The 13,451-nt window shown below is 23.9% G+C and overlaps 1 protein-coding gene across 1 annotated transcript in view; it reads left to right on the top strand.

The window, feature by feature from the left end:
* The window catches only part of LOC130674355 (serine/threonine-protein kinase 17B-like), a 96,315-nt gene that overhangs the window by 70,165 nt on the left and 12,699 nt on the right, over positions 1-13,451 (top strand). Inside the window, exons 4-5 of the mRNA XM_057479660.1 lie at positions 4,685-4,897; positions 6,141-6,279. Coding sequence (XP_057335643.1) covers positions 4,685-4,897; positions 6,141-6,279 — 352 coding nt within the window. The remainder of the gene's footprint in view (positions 1-4,684; positions 4,898-6,140; positions 6,280-13,451) is intronic.

The raw sequence follows: 13,451 nt of genomic DNA on the forward strand, positions 1-13,451 counted from the left end.
AAAATTCGGCCCCCAATTAAATATGCAAAGCATCGAGGCAACACGTGATCGCGGTCGTTGATCTTCACCTAAAAAAATAACTAAACGGTTTGACCGTTCACCAACCGGAAGGTTCATTATCACGGTGTCTATTGCTAACGATATAATACTCGGGTACATAAAGTAACGAAACAAGCAACAGTCCAAGTCCAAGTCCAAGTACACCAAGACATTTTAGCGCGCTAACTCATCGTGGGAACATCAGTTACGTTTACCAGCATCCTGACAACACACATTCTGTTTCATTTAAATCCCCATTGACGTGCCATCCTGATAAATCCGAATAAAACTACAAAACATATATATAAATACATACAAATATATATTAATCATTAGATTTATTCACAATTACTATCTTTTATTACAAAGGTGTCGCGGATTAAATTATTATTTTTTTATTTTTCAATCCAACAATAAATATATACATATATATAAATATATATATATATAAATATTGTTGATGAACAAGTGAAAGTAAAATGCTTTCTACGTATTTGATATATCAACAGAAGTTAACTTCTGATGGGCTACTGTATTAAATCTTTTATATATATGAACATATATATATATATATATATATATATATATATATATATATATATATATATATATATATATATATATATATATATGTATATATGTATATACTAAGATCAAGTACACTGTTGGAGATATACCCGGAAGATATATTTATATACTTATGATATATTTATAACTGTCAAGGGTGCTAGATATATATATATATATATATATATATATATATATATATACATATATAGAGTGTTACTAATTCCAAAAGGACATATTTCTATACATCCGTTTGGCTTTAGACAGTTTTCTAAATTGTTACACTAAAAAATTACGATACTGAAGTTAGCCGACGATTTATAATTTTTGGTTTTTTTTTTATAATGATAAATAATAAAAAAAACAAAATTTGAAAAAATTACACCTGTAGTTTATTAAATTTTCTTCATGTGCATTTTTTTGGAATTTTGTTTTTTTGTAATTAATTGGTTAAATCAAAATTTGAAAATTTATAATTGTCTGCTAACTTCAGGATCATAAAAAATTCGGAGTAATTACGGATTTTATTTAAATTCAAATTTCCTCCGTTACTCAGATTTCTGGAGTTTAAAAAAAAATTTCTCCGCATTCGGAGTAAATAGAGAATTTTTTTCCCAGCGGAGTGATTTCGAAGTGATCTGGATTTTATTTAAATCCGCATTTACTCCGAATCAAAATTTCCATATTAAAATAAACTCTTTTTCCGAGGGAATTTCACTCCGACCCGGAATTTCAGTACTAAAATAAAATTCCCTTTGGAGTAAATTCCACTCCAAGATTAAATAAATAAAATCACCTGCTCCGAATTTACTCCCGATTTAATCCGCGTTCACTCCGAAAATTTTTTTAAATCTAAAGCCCAAGGACTTAAAAATTTTTTTTTTCATTACCAATCGTTTTGTAGATGATACTAAAGTTAGCCGACGTTTAATAATTTTTGGATTTTATTTTAGAGAGTAAATTGTAAAAAAAAAAAATTTGAAAAAATTGCACCTGTAGTTTTTTGAATTTTCTACATGTGCATATTTTTATTTTTTTTATTTTTTATAATTTACTCTAAAATAAAATCAAAAAATTATTAGACGTCTGCTAACTTCACTATCATTTTTGTAGACTTATTTTGCAGCCAAAATTTTGTTTTTTAATTTTGACTTTTAAAATAAATTTCAAAAATAGGCAATAAAAATTTTGACTTTTGAATGCTGCCTCAAGCCAAAAAAACGTAACAAAATATAAGACCTTTTGGAATTAATATCGATATCAATTTTTTTTTATCACAAAAAAAAATATGCAGATATAAATTATTGACCTTTGACCCAATAATTATATATATATATATATATATATATATGTATATATATTTATTCAATTAAAATAATTTAAATGAAGAAAGTAATTAAAGGGGTTAAGGAATTGATGGAGTAAGAAAATTAACGAATACCAGTAAAGTTAAATATATATATATAAATGTATATATTTATATGTATGTATATATGTATAGAGGCTTATTATTCGTTGAAGAGAAATAAAAAAAGGCACGTGAAATTACAAACAGGATGTAGGTCGTGGTCTGGTGTGTGGTGAGCGAATGCTGGCGAAAGGACGAGTGTAAAAAAAGCCACTGGGCATTTGTCAGGCCAGTTATTTTATTTTAGTTGCAACGCACAGCCAACACCCCAGTCCAAATAAAACCAATCTGCTACGATTTAAATAATTAACCGCGTTAGTGGAATTATTTAACTTTAAATAAATCCGAATAGGTACCAAATACTGGCCGGTTATTAATAAAAGGAACAAAGGGTTCGCCAGATCAGATGATAAAGAATCGGGAGCTGCAACTCCTGGTGCGTTAAATTGCGGCCTATGCCCCGTAACACTGTTACTGGTTCTTCTTTCTTCTCAATAATAAAAATTATAATAATAATAATGACAATAACAACAAAGTCTCCATTACTTTACTGGCTTTCTCGTAATGTAATTTCGCAATGTCGTATATTATGGACGTCTACTTCAATTCATACTTATTACTCTCTTTGATGATCCAATATCTCTGATATATATTTATATATATACAAAAATTGCCAGATTAAATTGATAAATTTTTATTTAATTTTTTTTTTAGAGAATTATTTTATAAATTTAATGTGACGTAAATTCAAATCTGCACTATAATTTTTTTTTAATCAAAAATGATCCAGTATTCAAATTTTTTTTTTTTTTATGAAGAAAAAAAATTTATTACGCAGATGCAAAATAATTTTATTGGTGACTGAAGTTAGCGGTCTGATAATTTTTGGATTTTTTTTTCAGCGAATCGATTGCGAAAAAAAAAAAACTAAAAAAATGCACATGTAGAAAATGAAAAAATCTACATGTGCAATTTTTCAAAATATTTTTTTTTTATTATTTATCGTTTGGTAAAAATTCAAAAAATTATTTGACGTCTAACTATGATCCAGAAGTTGGCAGACGATAAAGAATTTTTGGATTTTTTTTTCAGCGAATCGATTGCGAAAAAAAAATAAATAAAAAAATGCACATGTAGAAAATTAAAAAATCTACAAGTGCAATTTTTCAAAATATTTTTTTTTTTATTATTTATCGTTTGGAAACAATTCAAAAAATTATTTGACGTCTAACTATGATCCAGAAGTTGACAGACGATAAAGAATTTTTGGATTTTTTTTTTCAGCGAATCAATTGCGAAAAAAAAAAAACTAAAAAAATGCACATGTAGAAAATAAAAAAATCTACAAGTGCAATTTTTCAAAATATTTTTTTTTTTATAATTTATCATTTTTTTTAAATTCCAAAAATTATTTGACGTTTGCTATAACTTATGATCCAGAAGTTAGCAGACAATTAGTAATTTTTGGATTTTTTTTTCACCAGATGAATTGCAAAAAAAAAAAAACTAAAAAAATACACATGTAGAAAACAAAAAAATCTACAAGTGCAATTTTTCAAAATATTTTTTTTTTTATAATTTATCATTTTTTTTAAATTTCAAAAAATATTTGACGTTTGCTAACTTATGATCCAGAAGTTAGCAGACAAAACAATTTTTGGATTTTGTTTTCACCAAATCAATTGCAAAAAAAAAAAACTAAAAAAATACACATGTAGAAAACAAAAAAATCTACAAGTGCAATTTTTCAAAATATTTTTTTTTTTATAATTTATCATTTATTTTAAATTCCAAAAATTATTTGACGTTTGCCAACTTCAGTATCAGAATTTTTTTTCCAACGCGTTATTTATTTTTGACTAAAATTTTTTTAAAATTTAATTTAAAAATAAAAATATAAGGCACGTTATACACGAACTCGTGCAGTTGAGCGATGATGGTTTTGCAAAGCGTAGGTTTGCATTTCCGTGGAGAAATCCGAGGCAACAGGCCACGACGCGATTTCTCGCGTTGTTAAGTTATGTATGTAAAGGTATAAGGTTCTCCTTGGTATTAAAGGTATATATATATAAATATATATAATATAATATATATATAGTACAGAGTAAAATATTTTTTTATCAAAGAAATAAAGGTACCCGTTGTACTTGGTAACACTAGTACACTCTTATATTAATATAAATATATATGAATGTAAATAAATAAAAAAAATATAGTGTAGCATAGAGGAGAGATGAGATGTCTTTATCTCATATTATAGTGGCTAACATTGACCGTATTAATAACTCATATCACCCGACCCTGGTACCCTTGGTAGTAACATCCGTAGACGGATAATATATATATATATAAATATATATGTAGTACATATGAAATAGCGAGGGTCTATATTAATATTATTTAAAATATAAATTTAAACAGCAATCAATTTTAGTTGGTCATCGTAAAAACAAATTAAGTATGAGCTATTGACCCCAGTGGTACTGATTTGCGTGTATCGGACGATTAGACCCGATTGTGTCGTTATTAATTTACCATCTGTCATTTAATTCGAATTGACATGGGTCAAGATGAAGATTTATGTGTTGAAAAAATTTATCTTTATTTTATTTTTGAATGTGGGTTTAGTTTTTTTTATTTATTTATTTATTTAAATTATTTTTGTTACAGGGGTAAATATGCAACAGTGAGAAGATGCAGAGAAAGATCAAGTGGCCGTCAGTGGGCTGCCAAGTTTTTGAGAAAGAGACGACGTGCTCAAGAGCTCAGGGCGGAAGCACTTCATGAAGTTGCTGTACTTGATGCTGCTGCACATTGTTCACAATTAGTTTCACTTCATCAAGTATTCGAAACAAACACTGAGATGGTTCTAGTACTTGAATTGTAAATATTTTTTTTATTTATTATTATTATTAATTAGCTTCTATTAATATGGAGTAATTAATCATTATCATATGATCATTTGATTATTTCTGTGACAAATTATTACTAAATAGTTACTAATTATAATTAATGATCATTAATTACTCATTAGTTTTTTATTTATCTAAATTTATTACAAATAACGGATGGGAAATTTCGAACTCGGACCTAATTTTTATTTTATTTTAAATCCGTTTTAAAAAAAAAATATTTTGAGACCGTGTGTTCGTCCAGGCCTCGGTGCCAATGGAAAAAAAATTAAACTCAAAATTTTCAAAATTAACAACATAATTTTTTATAAACAATTTTATTTTAAAAGAAATTTTGAGTTCAAATTTTTATGGAAAATTTTGAGAGCAATTTTTTTATGACCAATTTTGATAAAAAAATTTCAGTAGAAATTATAAATTAAAATTTTTATGGCGTATTTTGAAAACAATTTTTTATGGATAATTTTGATAGAAAAATTTCAGTAGAAACTATCAATTAAAATTTGTATGCCGAATTTTGAAATCAATTTTTTATGGCAAATTTTGATGGAAAAATTTTAGTAGAAATTATAAATTCAAATTTTTATGGCAAATTTTGAAAACAATTTTTTATGACTAATTTTGATAGAAAAATTTCAGTAGAAATTACAAATTAAAATTTTTATGGCAAATTTTGAAATCAATTTTTTTATGACAAATTTTGATAGAAAAATTTCAATAGAAATTATAAATTAAAATTTTTATGGCAAATTTTGAAATCAATTTTTTTATGGAAAATTTTGATAGAAACATTTCAGTAGAAATTATAAATTAAAATTTTTATGGCAAATTTTGAAATCAATTTTTTATGGCAAATTTTGATAGAAAACTTTCAGTAGAAATAAATTAAAATTTTTATGGTAAATTTTGAAAACAATTTTTTTACGACTAATTTTGATAAAAAAATTTCAGTAGAAATTGTAAAATTCAAATTTTTATGGTGATTTTAACAGAAAAGTTTTAGTAAAAATTTTGAAAATAAAATTCTTAAAAAATTGTCTCAATAATTTTCAAAAATCCCCCCGCCCCAATAATTATTTTTATGTAGTAATCAGTAATTAGATTCCTATAAAAATGATCTCCAATTACTTAATAACTTTAATTAATGATCAATAATTATAATGATTAATTATTAATTAGGATCTATTGTTAATAAAATTGATTATTAATTACAGAGCACCTGGTGGTGAATTACAAATGGTATTGGACAGAGACGAAGTACCAGAAGAACGTCAAGTTGTAAGATTACTCCGACAAATATTAGAAGGAATTGCATTTCTTCATTCTCTGAACGTAGCACACCTCGATATCAAGGTAATTATCACCAATAATATAATAAATAATAATAATTACATAACATTAATAGAGTTGTCGAGCTCTCCATGTCTGCACTGACATTCTTATGATTAAAAGTAGCATTAGTTTTTTTATTAACTTGCAATGCGTGGGCTTAATGAGGCCGGCGTCAGTCGAAATACCACAGCGTCGCGACGCTATGCAAATAGATGCTTAAAACAAACCTTTTACATTTCATCAAAATTAACTTGTTCATTTATTAGTTATTTTAATTTACATTCTTACACCCGTCGACTCAAACTTCATTATTTTTATCACAATAAACTTGTCAGCAAATTTTTTTAAAATTATATTTTTGTCGATCTTTAATTCGATCTTCTGCTGATTCATTAATCACTTGATACTCTACTCTATACATAACAAAATCGGGGTAAAATGAGACGTCAATTAAAAAAAAATCATCTAATTTTTTTTTTACGATCAGACCATTTTACCTCAGTCAAATTTTTCGAATTTCAATAGAATCAGTCCTCAATTATTTTTTTATAACAAAATTTTTTTCTTTAAATTTTAATTTATTTTTTCAAATTCAAAATTTTGATTTCTTTTTTTAATTCAAATTTAAAATTGACTGATACACTTACCCCATATTTTTGAAAAAAATTTCAATTATTTTTAAATAGAAAAAAATCTAAATTTTTTTTTTAATTTTAATTTTTTTTTTAAATTCAAAATTTTGATTTCTTTCTTTAATTCAAATTTTAAATTAGCTGATCAACTTACCCCACATTTTTTAGAAAATCTGAATTATTTTTAAACAAAAAAATTTTTTTCTTTTAATTTTAATTTTTTTTTTAAATTCAAAATTTTGATTTCTTTTTTTAATTCAAATTTTAAATTGATTGATCAACTCACCCCATATTTTTTAAAAAATTCCAATTATTTTTAGACAAAAAAATTTGTTTCTTTTAATTTTAATTTTTTTTTTAATTAAAAATTTTGATTTCTCTTTTTAATTCAAATTTGAAAATAACTGATCAACTTACCCCACATTTTTTTTTATATTCCAATTATTTTTAAACAAAAAAATTTTTCTTTTTAATTTTAATTTTTTTTTTAAATTCAAAATTTTGATTTCTCTTTTTAATTCAAATTTTAAATTGACTGATACACTTACCCCATATTTTTTAAAAAATCTCAACTAATTATTTTTAAACAAAAATTTTTTTTTTCTAAATTTTTTTCTAATTTTTACTTTTTTTTTAAATTCAAAATTTTGATTTCTTTTTTTAATTCAAATTTTAAACTGACTGATCAACTTACCCCATATTTTTGAAAAAATCTCAACTCATTATTTTTAACCAAAAAAATTTTTTTTCTCATTTTACCCCGGGTCATATATATATTTATATATATGAAATTCAACAGATGACAATTTAATGAAATTTATTATATTTCGTTCAAGGATTTTGTTTATTTAAAAAACATACATATATATATATATATTTTTTTATTATAAATTTATGTATGGAATAAAAAAATAAGTGGGCTTATGCAGATGTCATATCGAAGCCTTCTATTTGGCAATGACTGTTAAGTAGAATTATAATAAAATATCTTTTAGATTGTAAAGGCAGAGATGATGGACATTCGATATTGATGATGATGATGAGTGTAGGCACACGTGTTTATCGATTATCGTGTATAATCGTATGGCAATCGATACGGGCTGCCAAGGCGAGCTAGTTGTTATATTAATAATAATAATATTCTCTTTATTTTTTTATTCATCGTATATATTTATAATATAAACCGCATAGCACATTTGTCTTAAACGCGACGTGTGTCACGTGGATATTTATTTTATTTTATTATAGATATCTACTATACATTTAAATATGTCGACTATCATTATCTTATGCAATCCAATTATGCGTTTCGTAAAATACCGTTCGTTGAATACATAATTTTTTATATATTTAGATTTTTTACCAATTACATACTTTTTTATCATTGACAGTATCTTACTAAATTCTGATAAATATTCATCATATATGGTCATTGGAACGGAAATTTACCGATCTACAACTTTTGTTTCAAAAAATTTTTTCTAAAACCAATTTTTCAAAAATTAAAAATTTTAACTATTGGAATATTGGTTTTTTAAGCCTTAAATATTAGTTTTTAAACTTTAAATACCGATAACTTTTGAACTATTGCTCTTATGAAATTTTTTACAGAGACTAAAGTTGTAGGAAATTCAATTTGCTACAAAAAAGGTCCTCATAAATTTTCATGTAAACCAAATATTTAACGAGTTATTTAAATTTTAACTCGACTATAATTTAAACAATTCAAAAATTCTTAGGATATATATTTTTAAAAAACTTTAAATACTGATAACTTTTAAACTATTGCTCCTATGAAATTTTTTATAGAGACCAAAGTTGTAGAGAATTCAATTTGCTACAAAAAAGGTCCTCATACATTTTCATGTAAACCAAATATTTAACGAGTTATTTAAATTTTAACTCGAGCATAATTTAAACAATTCTAAAATTCAACTTTACAATTAAGAAAAAAGTTTAAATCGCTAGATCTTTCAAACTATCGATCTTACAAAATTTTTTACAGATACCAAAGTTGTAGATAATAAAATTACCTTTCTAATGACCACCCACAATGTCTACTTATCGTAATTAATTACCAAGATATCGCTGATTAAATTTTCATTGGAATAAATACTTTCCATAAATTATTAAATAAAATATTTTTTTAACATTAAATATTTAATCCACGAGATAAAAAATATAATTTATTATATTTTTATTAAAATTCTCATTGCAATGTTTATTTATTACATAATTTTATTTGCTGCTTGTTATTTTAAAACTCAATTTAAATAATTTCTCCGTATCATTTAAATTTAAAATTATAAATTAAATCCACAAATTAAATAATTTAATGATATTAACAATCATGCGTTCTCAGATAATTTCCATGATCGTAATTGTCAGTCTAATTATTGATAATTTTATAGAGAGAGTGAGTGTCAGTAAAATTCTAGGCAGCAATAAAAATTATCATTTAAAGAAAAAAAAATTGTTCAGCGTACAGTATAACTTAAGTATGACGGAAACACGGGATAATCGCAGGAAATAATCAATTTTTTCGATAAGATAAGAGCGAGCTATTGCCAGCCTAAAAATTATAAATTAACTTCTTTTTTTTATTAATTAATTATTGATTTATAAAGTGTTTGACTTGAATATATATTCAAAATTCGCAGAACACTTGAGTTTCGTCAACTACTGATAAAAGGGAGTTACATATTTTTGCACAACTGTTCTTACTCAGGTTTTAAGTTACAAATTTAGCAACGACAATTAGCGAATTCCGCGTGTCAGATAATATCTTACATTTCTTTGACTGTTAATTTTTTTTATTTTTAATTATTTATATTTAAACACTCGCTAAATCATCCAAGATATGCTACAAAAATTTTTTACTCATTACTTTAATTTTAGAAAACTTTTAAACGAATTTCTCATGATGACAAATGTCACTAAAATTTTTTTAGCTTTAAATTCAATTTCTGACTGAACTACTGAAGATATGAGAAAAATGATAATAGACAATTTTGTAGGAAATTTAACCCTCTACAAAAAAGGTCTCTTTCAATTTTTCCATAAATCGATTTTTTAATCTCGAAACTCAAAATAAGTATCAAAAAATTATTCAATATTCTTGTAACCACAATCACTAATTTTTTGTTCTTCAAATCAAAATTCTGACTAAACTATCAAAGATATGACAAAAATGATAATAGAAAATTTTGTAGGAAATTTAATTCTCTACAAAAAAGGTCCTTATCAATTTTTCCATAAATCGATTCTTTAATCTCGAAACTGTCAAAATAAGTATCAAAAAATTATTCAATTTTCTTGTGACTATCAATAATTTTTTGTTCTTCAAATCAAAATTCTGACTAAACTATCAAAGATATGACAAAAATGATAAGAGACAATTTTGTAGGAAATTTAACCCCCTATAAAAAAGGTCCTTATCAATTCTCCCATAACTCCAATATTTAAGCTTCAATAATTTTTCAAAGCAACTCCTAAATTTTCATTAAAAAAATTCGAATTTTTTTTTTAAATTATTAATTATTGTTTATTTTTAATTAAAAATAATTAAAGTTATAAAAATTGCTTACAATAAATTTTTATTAACGCAATAATAAAAATAATATTTAATTAATTGACAAACAGAAAAACCCACAAAGAAATAAAATGATAAAATAAATTTTGATATTTACTCAGCTTGATACAATTTATTATATTAGTAAAATGTGTAAATTAATGTCTAACTATTTTGTAACTGGGACTGGATGAGTGACTACTACTAACTGATTGACAGTAGCGCCTTGGCACTTAACTTTTAGCACCTGTTATTATAACGAGATACAAACTACGAAATTATGCATAGAACTTGGCTCATTTATATATTTACTCCACATTGTCATATATATATATATACTTCTATACTATAATTATCATAATTGATCATTCCACTCATTTTAATAAATAATTCAACCGCTGAAATAACTATTTCTTACACTTGTTATTACAATTAAAAGTATCATTAAATTATTTATCAAAAAAAAAAAAGTTTCAGTCTATAAATTTAAATTCCGCCGAAAATATCAAAGTTATGACTAAAGTCACCGAGTTCTTTTTTGTAGGAAATTAAATTTCCTACAAAAAAGTCTTTGTCAATTTTTTCGTTACTCCAATAATTAATTTTTTATTAATTATTTAAAGTAAACATCAAAAACCCAAACAAATATCCCATGATATTTTTTTTTCTTTAATTAAAAATAATTCGTTAAAAATCAAAAATATGAGAAAAATAACAGGGGACAATTTTGTAGTAAATTAAATTCTCTACAAAAAAGGTCCTTATGACTTTTTTCCCAAACTCAATATTGTAGGCTCTATGAATTTTTAAAGTAAATAGTAAATTTGAAATCGCATTAAAAGTACAGAATAATTTATTTTTTATATTAAACAATAAAAAAAAATAGACTCGTAATAAATTTTTGCACATGACTTTATCAGTAAATAATTTATCATTAAATTATCTTGTGTACTCAAGACATTCCAGTAATCATGACGAAGATAATATTTATTTTTGATAATGTGTCATATTCAGTCTCACGTCTAATAATAAAAGTATAAATTTTTTAAAAAACCCGCGTTATAAAAATTTTTAAAAGCTATTTAAATATTTTTTTTTTAATTATCTCGTTAATTTCGTCACAAGATTTAATTAAAAAAAAAAACGTGTGCTTATTTAATAATTTATTTGTGTTTATTAAATAAATTTATAGAGCATAAAAAAAAGTGAATGTACGACCTTTTTTTTTACCGCGCATTTAATAATTAAATTAAATATATCATTATTATATATATATATATATGTTTAAGAAGCTGTTAGAAAAAGAATAGACAATAGAATGAAAATAATTATTTGTAATTATAATTATAATTATAATTATAAATAATTAAGAAAATAAATAAATAATTGACATAATTTAAATTAGTGAGATTTATTTTATAAATACTGCAGAGAAATGTGGGATGGGAGAGAGGAAAAGCGGGAGGGAGGGGGCTTATGAATGGAAAAATTCACATGCATTCTTTGGCAGAGGCTCAAAAGTTGAGAGAGAGTATAAAGAGAGTATGTGGATATTAGATGTAATGTTGAGATTTTTGGCTTGGATCCATGAGTCACTGGCTCACAAGTGACATATGAAGGCGCCTAGTGTACTACGTTCAGTTAAATCTCTTATCTTAAGGAGTTGCTTTAGATTTTTTATTTTCTTTTGAATCGCCACTTTAAATCTACATAACACATTACTTTTAATTTATCGCGCTAATTCTTATATACTTGTCACCAAATTTGTTTTATATAAATATATATATATATTTTTTTTTGTTTATGAATAATGAGGATAATTTGTAGGTTTTGGTAAAATATTTTAGTTAAATTTAGTTAATAATTTGAGTAGAAAATGTTTATTAAAATTTTTTATGGGGAATTTTGAAAAAAAAAAAATTTTTATAGATTAATAATTATAATTATTATGACTGATTTTTATATGAAAAACTGATAAAATTTTAAATGAGGATTTTTATGGGTAATTTTGGTTAAAAAAAAAAATCATGGGTAATTTTGACAGAAAAATATCAATAGAAATTATCAGTTGAATTTTTTATGACTGAATTTTATATGAAGTACTTTGATAAAATTTGAATGAGGATTTTTATGGGTAATTTTGATTACAAAAAATCTTATGGGTAATTTTGACAGAAAAATATCAATAGAAATTATCAGTTGAATTTTCCATGACTGATTTTGATATGAAAAACGTTAATAAAATTTCAAATGAGGATTTTTATGGGTAATTTTGATTTAAAAAATTTTGTGAGTAATTTTAACAGAAAAATATCACTAGAAATTATGAATTAAATTTTTTATGATTGATTTTTGTATAAAATACTTTGATAAATTACTAATAGAAATTTTTATGGGTAATTTTGACAGGAAAATATCAGTAGAAATTATCAATTTAATTTTTTATGACTGATTTTTATATGAAGTAATTTGATAAAATTATTAATCGAAATTTTTATGGGTAATTTTTTTAAATATTAATAATTCGCATTTTCATGACTGATTTTGATAAAATCATAAATGAGGATTTTTATGGGTAATTTTGATTAAAAAAATTCTATGGGTAATTCTGACAGATAAATATCAATTGAATTTTTTATGATTGATTTTGATATGAAATACTTCAATAAAATTAGTAATCAAAATTTTTATGGGTAATTTTGATAAAAAAAAATTTTATGGGTAATTTTGACAGAAAAATAATGAAAATTATCGATTGAAATTTTTATAACTGATTTTTGTATTAAAAACAGTAATTAAAATTATTAATGAGAATTTTTATGGCTAATTTTAAAAAACTACTAAACTTTAGTCATAAAAAAAAAGTATCAAAGGGTTAAAGAACTCATAGAAGGAATTCCGTTTAAGAATCCATTTTCATTTTCTTCTTACCATTTTTTTTCATTTATTTTTTTTTTCCACTCTGCTACTTTACCATTATTTTTGTTTCA

This window comes from Microplitis mediator, chromosome 9 (assembly GCF_029852145.1).
Source record: "Microplitis mediator isolate UGA2020A chromosome 9, iyMicMedi2.1, whole genome shotgun sequence".
Taxonomy (NCBI): domain Eukaryota; kingdom Metazoa; phylum Arthropoda; class Insecta; order Hymenoptera; family Braconidae; genus Microplitis; species Microplitis mediator.